The following is a 13,109-nucleotide window of genomic DNA, read 5'->3' as shown; positions in this document are numbered from 1 at the left end:
GTGTGGTCTAGAACCCTGTAGAGTCTGCTCTGGAGAGAGGAGTGTGGTCTAGAACCCTGTAGTGTCTGCTCTGGAGAGAGGAGTGTGGTCTAGAACCCTGTAGTGTCTGCTCTGCAGAGAGGAGTGTGGTCTAGAACCCTGTAGTGTCTGCTCTGGAGAGAGGAGTGTGGTCTAGAACCCTATAGTGTATTCTCTGGAGAGAGAAATGTGGACTAGAACCCTGTAGTGTATTCTCTGGAGAGATGAGTGTGGTCTAGAACCCTGTAATGTATTCTCTGGAGAGAGGAGTGTGGTCAAGAACCCTGTAGTGTCTGCTTTGGAGAGCGGAGTGTGGTCTAGAACCCTGTAGTGTATTCTCTGGGGAGAGGAGTGTGGTCTAGAACCCTGTAGTGTCTGCTCTGGAGAGAGGAGTGTGGTCTAGAACTCTGTAGTATATTGTCTGGAGAGAGGAGTGTGGTCTAGAACCCTGTAGTGTATTCTCAGGAGAGAGGAGTGTGGTCTAGAATCCTGTAGTGTATTCTCTGGAGAGAAGAGTTTGGTCTAGAACCCTGTAGTGTCTGCTCTGGAGAGAGGAGTATGGTCTAGAACCCGGTAGTGTATTCTCTGGAGAGAGGAGTGTGGTCTAGAACGCGGTAGAGTCTCCGAGTGTGGTCTAGAACCCGGTAGTGTCTCCTCTGGACAGAGCAGTGTGGTCTAGAACCCGGTAGTGTATTATCTGGAGAGAGGAGTGTGGTCTAGAACCAGGTAGTGTATTCTCTGGAGAGAGGAGTGTGGTCTAGAACCCGGTAGTGTATTCTCTGGAGAGAGGAGTGTGGTCTAGAACCCGGTAGTGTATTCTCTGGAGAGAGGAGTGTGGTCAAGAACCCGGTAGTGTATTCTCTGGAGAGAGGAGTGTGGTCTAGAACCCGGTAGTGTATTCTCTGGAGAGAGGAGTGTGGTCTAGAACCAGGTAGTGTATTCTCTGGAGAGAGGAGTGTGGTCTAGAACCCTGTAGTGTCTGCTCTGGAGAGAGGAGTGTGGTCTAGAACCCTGTAGTGTATTCTCTGGAGAGAGGAGTGTGGTCTAGAACCCTGTAGTGTATTCTCTGGAGAGAGGAGTGTGGTCTAGAACCCTGTAGTGTCTGCTCTGGAGAGAGGAGTGTGGTCTAGAACCCTGTAGTGTATTCTCTGGAGAGAGGAGTGTGGACTAGAACCCTGTAGTGTATTCTCTGGAGAGAGGAGTGTGGTCTAGAACCCTGTAATGTATTCTCAGGAGAGAGGAGTGTGGTCTAGAACCCTGTAGTGTATTCTCTGTTGAGAGGAGTGTGGTCTAGAACCCTGTAGTGTATTCTCTGGAGAGAGGAGTGTGGTCTAGATTGCGGTAGAGTCTCCGAGTGTGGTCTAGAACCTGGTAGTGTCTCCTCTGGAGAGAGCAGTGTGGTCTAGAACCCGGTAGTGTATTATCTGGAGAGAGGAGTGTGGTCTAGAACCCGGTAGTGTATTCTCTGGAAAGAGGAGTGTGGTCTAGAACCCGGTAGTGTATTCTCTGGAGAGAGGAGTATGGTCTAGAACCCGGTAGTGTATTCTCTGGAGAGAGGAGTGTGGTCTAGATCCCTGTAGTGTATTCTCTGGAGAGAGGAGTGTGGTCTAGAACGCTGTAGTGTATTCTCTGGAGAGAGCAGTGTGGTCTAGAACCCGGTAGTGTATTCTCTGGAGAGAGGAGAGTGGTCTAGAACCCTGTAGTGTATTCTCTGGAGAGAGGAGTGTGGTCTAGAACCCTGTAGTGTCTGCTCTGGAGAGAGGAGTATGGTCTAGATTCCAGTAGTGTATTCTCTGGAGAGAGGAGTGTGGTCTAGAATGCGGTAGTGTCTCCGAGTGTGGTCTAGAACCCTGTAGTGTCTGCTCTGGAGAGAGGAGTATGGTCTAGAACCCAGTAGTGTATTCTCTGGAGAGAGGAGTGTGGTCTAGAACCCGGTAGTGTATTCTCTGGAGAGAGGAGTGTGGTCTAGAACCCGGTAGTGTATTCTCTGGAGAGAGGAGTGTGGTCAAGAACCCGGAAGTGTATTCTCTGGAGAGAGGAGTGTGGTCTAGAACCCTGTAGTGTATTCTCTGGAGAGAGGAGTGTGGTCTAGAACCCGGTAGTGTATTCTCTGGAGAGAGGAGTGTGGTCTAGAACCCAGTAGTGTATTCTCTGGAGAGAGGAGAGTGGTCTAGAACCCGGTAGTGTCTCCTCTGGAGAGAGCAGTGTGGTCTAGAACCCGGTAGTGTATTCTCTGGAGAGAGGAGTGTGGTCTAGAACCCTGTAGTGTCTGCTCTGGAGAGAGGAGTGTGGTCTAGAGCCCTGTAGTGTCTGCTCTGGAGAGAGGAGTGTGGTCTAGAACCCTGTAGTGTCTGCTCTGGAGAGAGGAGTGTGGTCTAGAACTCTGTAGTGTATTCTCTGGAGAGAGCAGTGTGGTCTAGAACCCGGTAGTGTATTCTCTGGAGAGAGGAGTGTGGTCTAGAACCCGGTAGTGTATTCTCTGGAGAGAGGAGTGTGGTGTAGAACCCTGTAGTGTATTCTCTGGAGAGAGGAGTGTGGTCTAGAACCCGGTAGTGTATTCTCTGGAGAGAGGAGTGTGGTCTAGAACCCGGTAGTGTATTCTCTGGAGAGAGGAGTGTGTTCTAGAACCCTGTAGTGTATTCTCTGGAGAGAGCAGTGTGGTCTAGAACCCGGTAGTGTATTCTCTGGAGAGAGGAGTGTGGTCTAGAACCCGGTAGTGTATTCTCTGGAGAGAGGAGTGTGGTCTAGAACCCTGTAGTGTCTGCTCTGGAGAGAGGAGTGTGGTCTAGAACCCTGTAGTGTCTGCTCTGGAGAGAGGAGTGTGGTCTAGAACCCGGTAGTGTATTCTCTGGAGAGAGGAGTGTGGTCTAGAACCCTGTAGTGTCTGCTCTGGAGAGAGGAGTGTGGTTTAGAACCCTGTAGTGTCTACTCTGGAGAGAGGAGTGTGGTCAAGAACCCGGTAGTGTATTCTCTGGAGAGAGGAGTGTGGTCTAGAACCCGTTAGTGTATTCTCTGGAGAGAGGAGTGTGGTCTAGAACCAGGTAGTGTATTCTCTGGAGAGAGGAGTGTGGTCTAGAACCCTGTAGTGTCTTCTCTGGAGAGAGGAGTGTGGTCTAGAGCCCTGTAGTGTCTGCTCTGGAGAGAGGAGTGTGGTCTAGAACCCTGTAGTGTCTGCTCTGGAGAGAGGAGTGTGGTCTAGAACTCTGTAGTGTATTCTCTGGAGAGAGGAGTGTGGTCTAGAACCCTGTAGTGTATTCTCTGGAGAGAGGAGTGTGGTCTAGAACCCTGTAGTGTCTGCTCTGGAGAGAGGAGTGTGGTCTAGAACCCTGTAGTGTCTGCTCTGGAGAGAGGAGTGTGGTCTAGAACCCTGTAGTGTCTGCTCTGGAGAGAGGAGTGTGGTCAAGAACCCTGTAGTGTCTGCTTTGGAGAGAGGAGTGTGGTCTAGAATGTGGTAGTGTCTCCGAGTGTGGTCTAGAACCCGGTAGTGTCTCCTCTGGAGAGAGCAGTGTGGTCTAGAACCCGGTAGTGTATTCTCTGGAGAGAGGAGTGTGGTCTAGAACCCGGTAGTGTATTCTCTTGAGAGAGGAGTGTGGTCTAGAACCCGGTAGTGTATTCTCTGGAGAGAGGAGTGTGGTCAAGAACCCGGTAGTGTATTCTCTGGAGAGAGGAGTGTGGTCTAGAACCCGGTAGTGTATTCTCTGGAGAGAGGAGTGTGGTCTAGAACCCTGTAGTGTCTACTCTGGAGAGAGGAGTGTGGTCTAGAACCCGGTAGTGTGTTCTCTGGAGAGAGGAGTTTGGTCTAGAACCCGGTAGTGTATTCTCTGGAGAGAGGAGTGTGGTCTAGAACCCTGTAGTGTATTCTCTGGAGAGAGGAGTGTGGTCTAGAACCCTGTAGTGTCTGCTCTGGAGAGAGGAGTGTGGTCTAGAACCCTGTAGTGTCTGCTCTGGAGAGAGGAGTGTGGTCTAGATCCCTGTAGTGTATTCTCTGGAGAGAGGAGTGTGGTCTAGAACCCTGTAGTGTATTCTCTGGAGAGAACAGTGTGGTCTAGAACCCGGTAGTGTATTCTCTGGAGAGAGGAGTGTGGTCTAGAACCCTGTAGTGTATTCTCTGGAGAGAGGAGTGTGGTCTAGAACCCTGTAGTGTCTGCTCTGGAGAGTGGAGTGTGGTCTAGAACTCTGTAGTGTATTCTCTGGAGAGAGCAGTGTGGTCTAGAACCCTGTAGTGTATTCTCTGGAGAGAACAGTGTGGTCTAGAACCCGGTAGTGTATTCTCTGGAGAGAGGAGTGTGGTCTAGAACCCTGTAGTGTCTGCTCTGGAGAGAGGAGTGTGGTCTAGAACCCTGTAGTGTCTGCTCAGGAGAGAGGAGTGTGGTCTAGAACCCTGTAATGTCTGCTTTGGAGAGAGGAGTGTGGTCTAGAAGACTGTCAGAAAATAGAGGGAGAGATAGAGAGGAGGATGGATGTGATGAAATCGAGAGATAATGTACTTTATTGTTTGGTGCCTTTTAGATTCCTTTTCAGATCTCAGATACTCAGGGCTTGTTAACGACGTGCCGTAAGTTGTCCCATGCAGTCCCCTCTCTAAATGTGAGCAGGCCCTGACAATAGTTCTGTGTTCACAGTAATTGCCTCTGCGTATGTAGCGTCGGCTGGGGCAGTATGGATGTGTTACCTGAAGTGATACAGGGGGGTCCCACTCATATGTCTGTAGCTCGCTTAGCCCTCGCCCCCCTCAGCCCCCCAATGAGCATACACACATGTACTCAGTGGGACCCAGACTGGGTCACTTTTACCAAGCAGTACCATTTATGTGACAGTTCTGACTGTATGTGACCTAATAACATAAAATAACATGACCTATGATGTTATTTATGTTATTTTTACACGCCAAGAACCCCGGTAAACCTTGCGGTTTTGAAACTGAGTGAAGCAGGCGTCTTAGACAAACTGAAAAACAAATGGTGGTACGATAAGGGCGAGTGTGGACCCAAGGACTCGGGAAGTAAGGTCAGTCTCACGGGCAGAGTGGGGGACCAAACACCCTCACTGTGTGACAGACAGGCACGCCTCCAGATTAGCCTGGAGACTAGGATTTGCATTAGAATTAGCATCAGTTAAATCTAAATAATCAAATGATAATAGTTAATTGATTTACTGTTGAATACCTTTCTAGTTGTATCACTGCTAGTCTTCTGCCTATGCCACATCTGCCTTTTATAATAGGATTTTAAAGCAAAAATAATTATACTGCATAAATTCTGGAAAATGTGTTTAGGCCTTCATAATAATGGGCTTAATCTCAGAATACCCTTCAGTTTACTGTTCTCTGGGTTACTCTGGGTAGAAGACAAGTCAACGTGTGGAGAGGTTCTTTGAAACATCATGAGTTTGATAAAACTACAGATAATCTTGGAATATTTAAGATGTCCTTAAACACTACAGATGTCTTTAGAGGAACACTTGAGACATTCTTAGAGCATCAGAGAACTCTTAAGAATGCCATTGAAGTTCTTAAAATCCTAGGGACCTTCACCAAGACTGTCTGAATAGAATACTTTATCATCACTCATCCAAAAGCCTGACCAATACAATGACTGAACATAGTTTAATTGGTCCGGTGTACAAGTCTTAAACTTAATACTTGTAAAAATACATTCAAATGTTTATTTACTTTAATTGTAGTCATGCATTAGTAGTAGCTATGTAGTAGATGAAGTAGTACTGTCATAGTAGTAGTAATATATGTATTATATGCACTTGTAGGTAATGAGCTTTTATGATGGCAGTAGTAGAAATGCTTACCCTAGCAGACTAGTCATAGTAGTGGTAGTGGCTGTTGTTGTTAAAGTAGTAGATGTTATTGTGATTTTAAAAAATAACTAAGACTTAGTCATGATGTTGATGATACTCTAAAGCTGCCTCTTGTGTCTCACTAGCGCCACTGTCTCTCTCTCTAAACCTGTGCTCTCCGTGCCCCTCCCAGGACAAGTCCTCCCAGGCCCTGAGCCTGAGCAACGTGGCTGGGGTCTTCTACATCCTGGTGGGGGGTCTGGGCCTAGCCATGCTGGTCGCCCTGGTCGAGTTCTGCTACAAGTCGCGTGCCGAGGCCAAGCGCATGAAGGTGGACCTTAGCCCCCCTCACTGCCCCAGCCCCTCTCCCAGCACCCAGAATTTAGCCACTTATAGAGAGGGGTACAACGTATACGGCTCCGAGGGGGTCAAGATATAGGGGTAGGACTTAGGGCCTCCTATAGGTGGGCTGGTGTGAAGTTTCTTGTGCGTGTAGCCTCTGGCAACAGCCGACCAGTGTTGTGACCGTGGTGAAGCATTGTGGAACGTTGTTTCCTTTTTGTTCTGTTGTGACAGCTTCTTATGTTTCAGTTTCAGTTTCTTTTTCTGATCGTTGTTGTATAGCGCTTCCCCCCAGAGGATTCTGGGGGCAGGTTGCAGATTGGTTCCATCGTCTTTGGCTGCAGATGATGACGATGATGTTATACACCTGCATTCTGTCCATACTCTGTACACTACACATTCAGCACATAAGAATTTAGAATATTGGTGCACATCTCCTGTCCTCAAGGCCTGCAGTGTCTGCTGGTTTTAACACTGTTCTAACAAGTGACTGATTAAGACCTTGGTTAGCAGGTCATTGATTGATTGACCAGTTAGGTACCAGATCAGGGAGAACAGAAAACCAGCAGGACTGCTTCATTGGAGGACTGGCGTTTTACGGACCAGTTAAGCCCCCTGTCAGAGTTCTAGAACTCGAGATGCCCAAAACATCCCAAATGAGGTAGAGTTAGAGAAGAATACGCTCAAAACAACAAAACACTTTATAGAGGATGTCTGCTTATTGATGCAAACCCTAAAAGTGCCAACTTATTTTTGTCTTAAAAGTGCCAACTGAGATAATGTTTTACCCTGAATTGGTAATGATTGCAAAGAGACTGTCTGTCTAGCAGTCAAAAAAAAATATATATTAACCTTTTGTAACACAAGTAAAATGGTTTAAATTCCCCAAAATAAGCATATATTTGTTAAAGCACACATTAATCGTCATATTTGATGTTTCAAAATAAAACAGGCTTGTATGTTTTTTTGAATGATATTTAGATCAATTTCATCCATAGCCACTTGTTTTGAAAGAAATGATGTTATTCATTCAAAGTGTCATGTTTCTGTGATACTCAGTGGCTAGGAAATTGCCCGATTGAGCTAATCTGACATACCGGTACGACCTAAGATGGCCACCGACATGGGCGATATAGGCGATAACGGCGCCGGTGCCATTCGACTTTTAGTTCCAATTGTATCTGAAAGATGAGACTCTCGACCTGGAATAGAGACATTGACTGGAAGATAAATATGCATTTACATTTTGGGGTATTTTTTGTTGTTGTAGTAGCGGCCACGCCCACCAGGGGCCAAATCTGGGTTGTCTCCATATCTATATATCTTCAGGGTACATACTGCACACTACCATTCAAAAGTTTGGGGTCACTTTGAAATGTCATTGTTTTTGAAAGAAAAGCACATTTTTTTCCCCATTAAAATAACATCAAATTATCAGAAATACATTGTTATTGTTGTAAATGACTATTGTAGCTGGAAATTGATATTTTTGTTATGGAAACTGGCTCTAACCAGAATAGAAAGAGGAGTGGGAGGCCCCGGTGCACAACTGAGCAAGAGGACAAGTACATTAGAGTGTCTAGTTTGAGAAACAGATGCCTCACAAGTCCTCAACTGGCAGTTTCATTAAATAGTACCCACAAAACACCAGTCAACGTCAACAGTGAAGATGGATGCTGGCCTTCTAGGCAGAGTTCCTCTGTCCAGTGTCTGTGTTCTATTTGCCCATCTTAATATGTTCTTTTTATTTGCCAGTCTGAAATATGGCTTTTTCTTTGCAACTCTACCTAGAAGGACAGCCTCCCGGAGTCGCCTCTTCACTGTTGACGTTACGACTGGTGTTTTGCGGGTACTATTTAATGAAACTGCCAGTTGAGGACTTGTGAGGCGTCTGTTTCTCAAACTAGACACTCTAATGTACTTGTCCTCTTGCTCAGTTGTGCACCGGGGCCTCCCACTCCTCTTTCTATTCTGGTTAGAGCCAGTTTGCACTGTTCTGTGAAGGGAGTAGTACACAGCGTTGTATGAGATCTTCAGTTTCTTAGGAATTTCTCACATGGAATAGCCTTCATTTCGCAGAACAAGAATAGACTGATGAGTTTCAGAAGAAATGCCTTTGTTTCTGGCCATTTTGAGCCTGCAATCGAACCCACAAATGCTGATTCTCCAGATACTCAACTAGTCTAAAGAAGGCCAGTTTGATTGCTTCTTTCATCAGCACAACAGTTTTCAGCTGTGCTAACATAATTGCAAAAGGGTTTTCTAATGATCAATTCAACTTTTAAAATGATAGACTTGATGGTTGCTATTCATGGGTCTCTGTACCCCTATGTAGATATTCTACAAAAAATCTGCCGTTTCCAGCTACAATAGTCATTTACAACATTAACAATGTCTACACTGTATTTCAAATCAATTTTATGTTATTTTAATGGACAAAAAAAAGTGCTTTCCTTTAAAAACAAGGACATTTCTAAGTGACCCCAAACTTTTGAATGGTAGTGTAAATCTATGTACCTCTGTGCCAAATTGTTGCTTTTATCACAAAGTTTACTATTGGTTCTACATTTTCAGCTTAGCCACACAACTAGTATGTATACAAAAGAGAGATTATTTTTCATTTCTCCATATTAACACAGAAATCATGGTAAATGTAGCTTTTTTTGTTGGTTACCAGTTGCTTGACAAAGTCCCAACATTACTGAAGGATAAAAAGAAGGGATTAGAAAATATGACATTTTTTACCCCTGTTGGTGCAAAAGAGATACACAGAACATTTCCAAAGGAAGCATTAGGCACATTGTGTATCAATAAGTAGTGTGTTCCTATAAAGTGTTGTCCATGACAAAACAGGAGTCAGTCTCTCTCTATAATTCTAAATCTGGGAAACAACCCTCACTTCCCCTTTTTCTCCAAAACATCACTTTACTGTACAAAACCTCACTTTACTGTACAAAACCTCACTTTACTGTACAAAATCTCCCTTTACAAAACCTTACCTTACTGTACAAATCCTCACTTTACTATAGAAAACCTGACCTTCCATGTTTTTCAAACCAAGACACCAGATATGCATGGTCACCTTGAAATGCAGACGTCTAACCCAAACGTATCTGAAACGTATCCTGAGCATCTGTGTGTATGTTGTTGCCTGCCTTTTTTAATCAATGTTAGTTTAGATAAAGGTACTGCCTAAAAGAAAGGAAACACCAACATAAAGAGTCTTAATAGGGCGTTGGGTCACAGCGAGCGGCCAAAACAGCTTCAATGCACCTTGGCGTAGAATCTGCATGTGTCTGGAATTTGACACCATTCTTCCGTGAGAAATTCCATCATTTGCTGTTTTGTTGATGGTGTTGGAAATCTCTGTCTCAGGTGCCACTCCAGAATCTCCTATAAGTGTTCAATTTGGTTGAAATCTGGTCTCTCTCTCTCTCACCCCCCCCCCCCAAAGTCATTGAGATGTCTTCCTCTAGCCATGGTAGCCAAAATAATAGGCAACTGGGCATTTGTATACATTACCCAAAGCAAGATGGGATGTTAACTGCTTAATTAATTAACTCAGGAACCACACCATTGTGGAAGCACCTGCTTTAAATATATACTGAACAAAAATATAAACGCAACATGTAAAGTGTTGGTCCCATGTTTAATGAGCTGCAATAAAAGGAACCAGAAAGCAGAAAAAGCTAATTTCTCTCAAATATTGTGAACAAATTTGTTTCTATCCCTGTTAGTGAGCATTTCTACTTTGCCAAGATAATTCAGCCACCTGGCAGGTGTAGCATATCAAGAAGCTGATTAAACAACATGATCATTACATAAGTGCACCTTTTGCTGGGGACAATAAAAGGCCACTCTAAAATGTGCAGTTTTGTCACACAACACAATGCCACAGATTTCTCAAGTTTTGTGGGAGCTTGCAAATGGCATGCTGACTGCAGGAATGTTCAACAGAGCTGTTGCCAGAGAATTGAATGTTGATTTCTTAACAATGTAGAGAATATGGCAGTACGTCCAACTGGCCTTACAACCGCAGACCATGTGTAACCACGCCAACCCAGGACCTCAATTTCCTTATATGAACCGTAACTCAGTAAAATCTTTCAAATTGAAGCATGTTGCGTTCATAATTTTGTTCGGAATACTTTGTATTCCTCTTTTACACAACTTTTTCCTTTATTTTGGCAGTTACCTGTATGTTTCAATGCTAATGCTTGTGTAATGTGTGTGCGTGAGATGTGTGTGTGTATTTGTGTGTTCCTATGTTTGCACAGTGATTGATGTATTTGATTCATTAGGGTCCTATTATATAAACTCAAGTGTTTCTTTTCCTTTTCTCCTCCCTCTCTCATCACCCCATCCAGCTGCCCTTCACAGAAGCCATGCGGAACAAGGCTCGGCTGTCAATCACGGGCAGTGTGGGTGAGAATGGGCGTGTCTTAACCCCGGACTGCCCTAAGGCCGTCCATGCTGGCCACTCCCTCAGACACCCAGGGCTTTCCCTACCCTCGGGCCTACCCTAAAAACCAAAAACACACACTGTGCCTTAACCACACACACACACACACACACACACACACACACACACACACACACACATACACACACACACACACACGGCTACATCATTACCACCCCGACGCCACACAGACACACAGACCAGAGACCGCCAGCAAGCTAACAGCAACTACAGGGAGAGAGGGGGGAAAAATATGACGATCGCCATCACACAAATTCCTCATATGAGTGTAAACGTTGGGAGATCCATGAAACAAGGACAACAAGGTGCCAAACTGACAGTGTCAGTACACTAACAACACAGGAACCGAAATAAACAAAAAGATGGCGATGTTGATGACGAAGACTTTGGGCAGCGTCATGAGCAAAGCAGACGTGACTTTATCTGCGCCGACGTGATAGAATGGGTCCTCTAACAAGCCACACCCCTGACCCAATACCAGGAAACTATGCTTTAGGACAAACACCACCATCATCATAATCTTCATCATCTTCACTTGCCTGCGAGGAATAAGCGGCAGGAGAATCTCTTATAAGACCAGAAAACTGTAAACCTGAAAACATTGGACTGTACAAACCTGCTGTTTCGCCGTGAACTGGTCAGACGAACATGCTTTCTTACAACACTTTGGTTAGCGTCTCGCAAAAACAACACAGTGATCACTGAAGTTAAAGTAATAGACGACAACTCGATGGATATCTCGAAACTCACACGGCTAACACAACCGTAGGATTCACAGGAGTTTGTAGAAATAAACTACAAAAAGGAGTAATAGTTATTGAAATGATCCATAAAATGACAGTAACGCTAAATAACAACTAGACGTATCACTTCTCTGGGCGGGGAACAGAGGTGAACCTGTACATTCTGTGAGAAGTGAAGAAAACGTATCAAAGCTCATCTCAAATGGGACATTATCCCCAATATAAGGCATTATTTTTGACCAGGGCCACATTTAGCCAGCTAGGTCCCTGGTCTAAAGAACTGAGACGTAGCCATGTTGTTTTTCCGTGGAGGGGGATGTACTGTATCAGAAGCTTGCTTTTTAAACTGTTGTAAATAACTGAGTAGCAAAACTGAAATCACCTCTCTTTTTTAACCATCTTAGGTAATAATTCATTGCAATAATGAATATAACAAAATGCCACTTGTAATTATGAATACATCTTTTTATAAATACATATTATATACAGTACAAATGAATATATATCTATACATCGACAGAGAGCTATAGAACATTAGATTATCACCATTGAGTGAGGCCATGACATATGTTCTGTTAAAAGGGTGTTTTGATAATGATAATGATTCATTTACACAGTCTTTGTGTGTCCTAATCCACACTGAATGTCAATCTGACACTCACAAACACATCCACAAACACACACATCACTTACACGGGGTCAACTCTTGCAGAGTGATCTTCGGCACCACACAAGATGTTCCTTATTTTTCTAGTTGTTTGTTCCCCATTTTGTTTTATTTTGTTGTTTTGTTCATCATTTTGAGAACATAGCCTCTGTATGTGCAATAGTCCCAGATCTTCTTTGTGTTTAATCCTCTAGCCATGTTGTTTTGTCTGACCGTCTTCTGTTTTAAAGGCTATTACAGCAGTCTGGAGAGGAAAGGGAGAAAGAAAAATAACAAAAAAATGAAGTACCAGACATTTTGGTGGCATTGACAGCAGTTGCGGGGGTAGTATTTCCTTTGGCCTGGAATTGTGAGCACTCTGTATCTCCTTCTCATCTCCCCTTGACCTAACCCCTGACATTAAACCTTCTGACCTTTAGACTCGTATAGGCACTGACACAACCAGTCAGCCTTTAAACTCTCACTCTGAGCCCTAGTCTTAATCTCTCTCCCTCTCCTAACCCTCTAGAGTTTACAAGACATTTAGATGATTTCATGTGTATATTCTTCAATCTCCCACCAGATGAACTAAAACCCAGACAGGCACTCCTATCTGTGTATTGCTGAAGCAGACAGGTTGACTGCTGGCTGGCTACTAACCACTTCAGTGTTTTCTGGGTTTAACACAATCTTTCTTTGTATTTGGTTACGTTTTCTAGTAAAATATCAACCCCTGCTTTCTCTCTGAGTATTTATTTCACTGACAGCATTTTGGGTGGTGTGTACTGTGCGTGACTTCAAAATGATAGTTTATCTCTGAAGAGTTATTGGAGAAAACCCTCCCAGAAATAGGGTGTAGATACACATTTTCCAAATAAATGATGACAATAACAATAATGGCAATAACTAAAGATAACATTGACATTTCCATTACATTTATATTGACATTTGCATTATAGATCCGTGAGCGTTTTAGATTGTAACCTGAAGCCACATGAATGGACAACCTAGTGTTTTCTCTGGTTCAACAGAGCACAGGTTAAAGCTTACCTGCTGTAGAGGGGCCACGTTGGAGAGCTCCCTCCCT

At 44.3% G+C, this 13,109-nt stretch overlaps 1 protein-coding gene across 1 annotated transcript in view; it reads left to right on the top strand.

The window, feature by feature from the left end:
* LOC139385398 (glutamate receptor 4-like) overlaps nucleotides 1–12,750 on the top strand; it is a 240,726-nt gene extending 227,976 nt beyond the window's left edge. The window contains exons 17-18 of the mRNA XM_071130462.1: nucleotides 6,002–6,139; nucleotides 10,518–12,750. Of these exons, the coding sequence (XP_070986563.1) occupies nucleotides 6,002–6,139; nucleotides 10,518–10,676 (297 nt within the window). The 3' untranslated portion in view covers nucleotides 10,677–12,750. The remainder of the gene's footprint in view (nucleotides 1–6,001; nucleotides 6,140–10,517) is intronic.
* The last annotated feature ends 359 nt before the right edge of the window (nucleotides 12,751–13,109 follow it).

This window comes from Oncorhynchus clarkii, chromosome 27 (assembly GCF_045791955.1).
Source record: "Oncorhynchus clarkii lewisi isolate Uvic-CL-2024 chromosome 27, UVic_Ocla_1.0, whole genome shotgun sequence".
NCBI lineage: Eukaryota > Metazoa > Chordata > Actinopteri > Salmoniformes > Salmonidae > Oncorhynchus > Oncorhynchus clarkii.
Note: the sequence above shows the minus strand (reverse complement) of the source record. Positions and strands in the feature narration are given on the sequence as shown.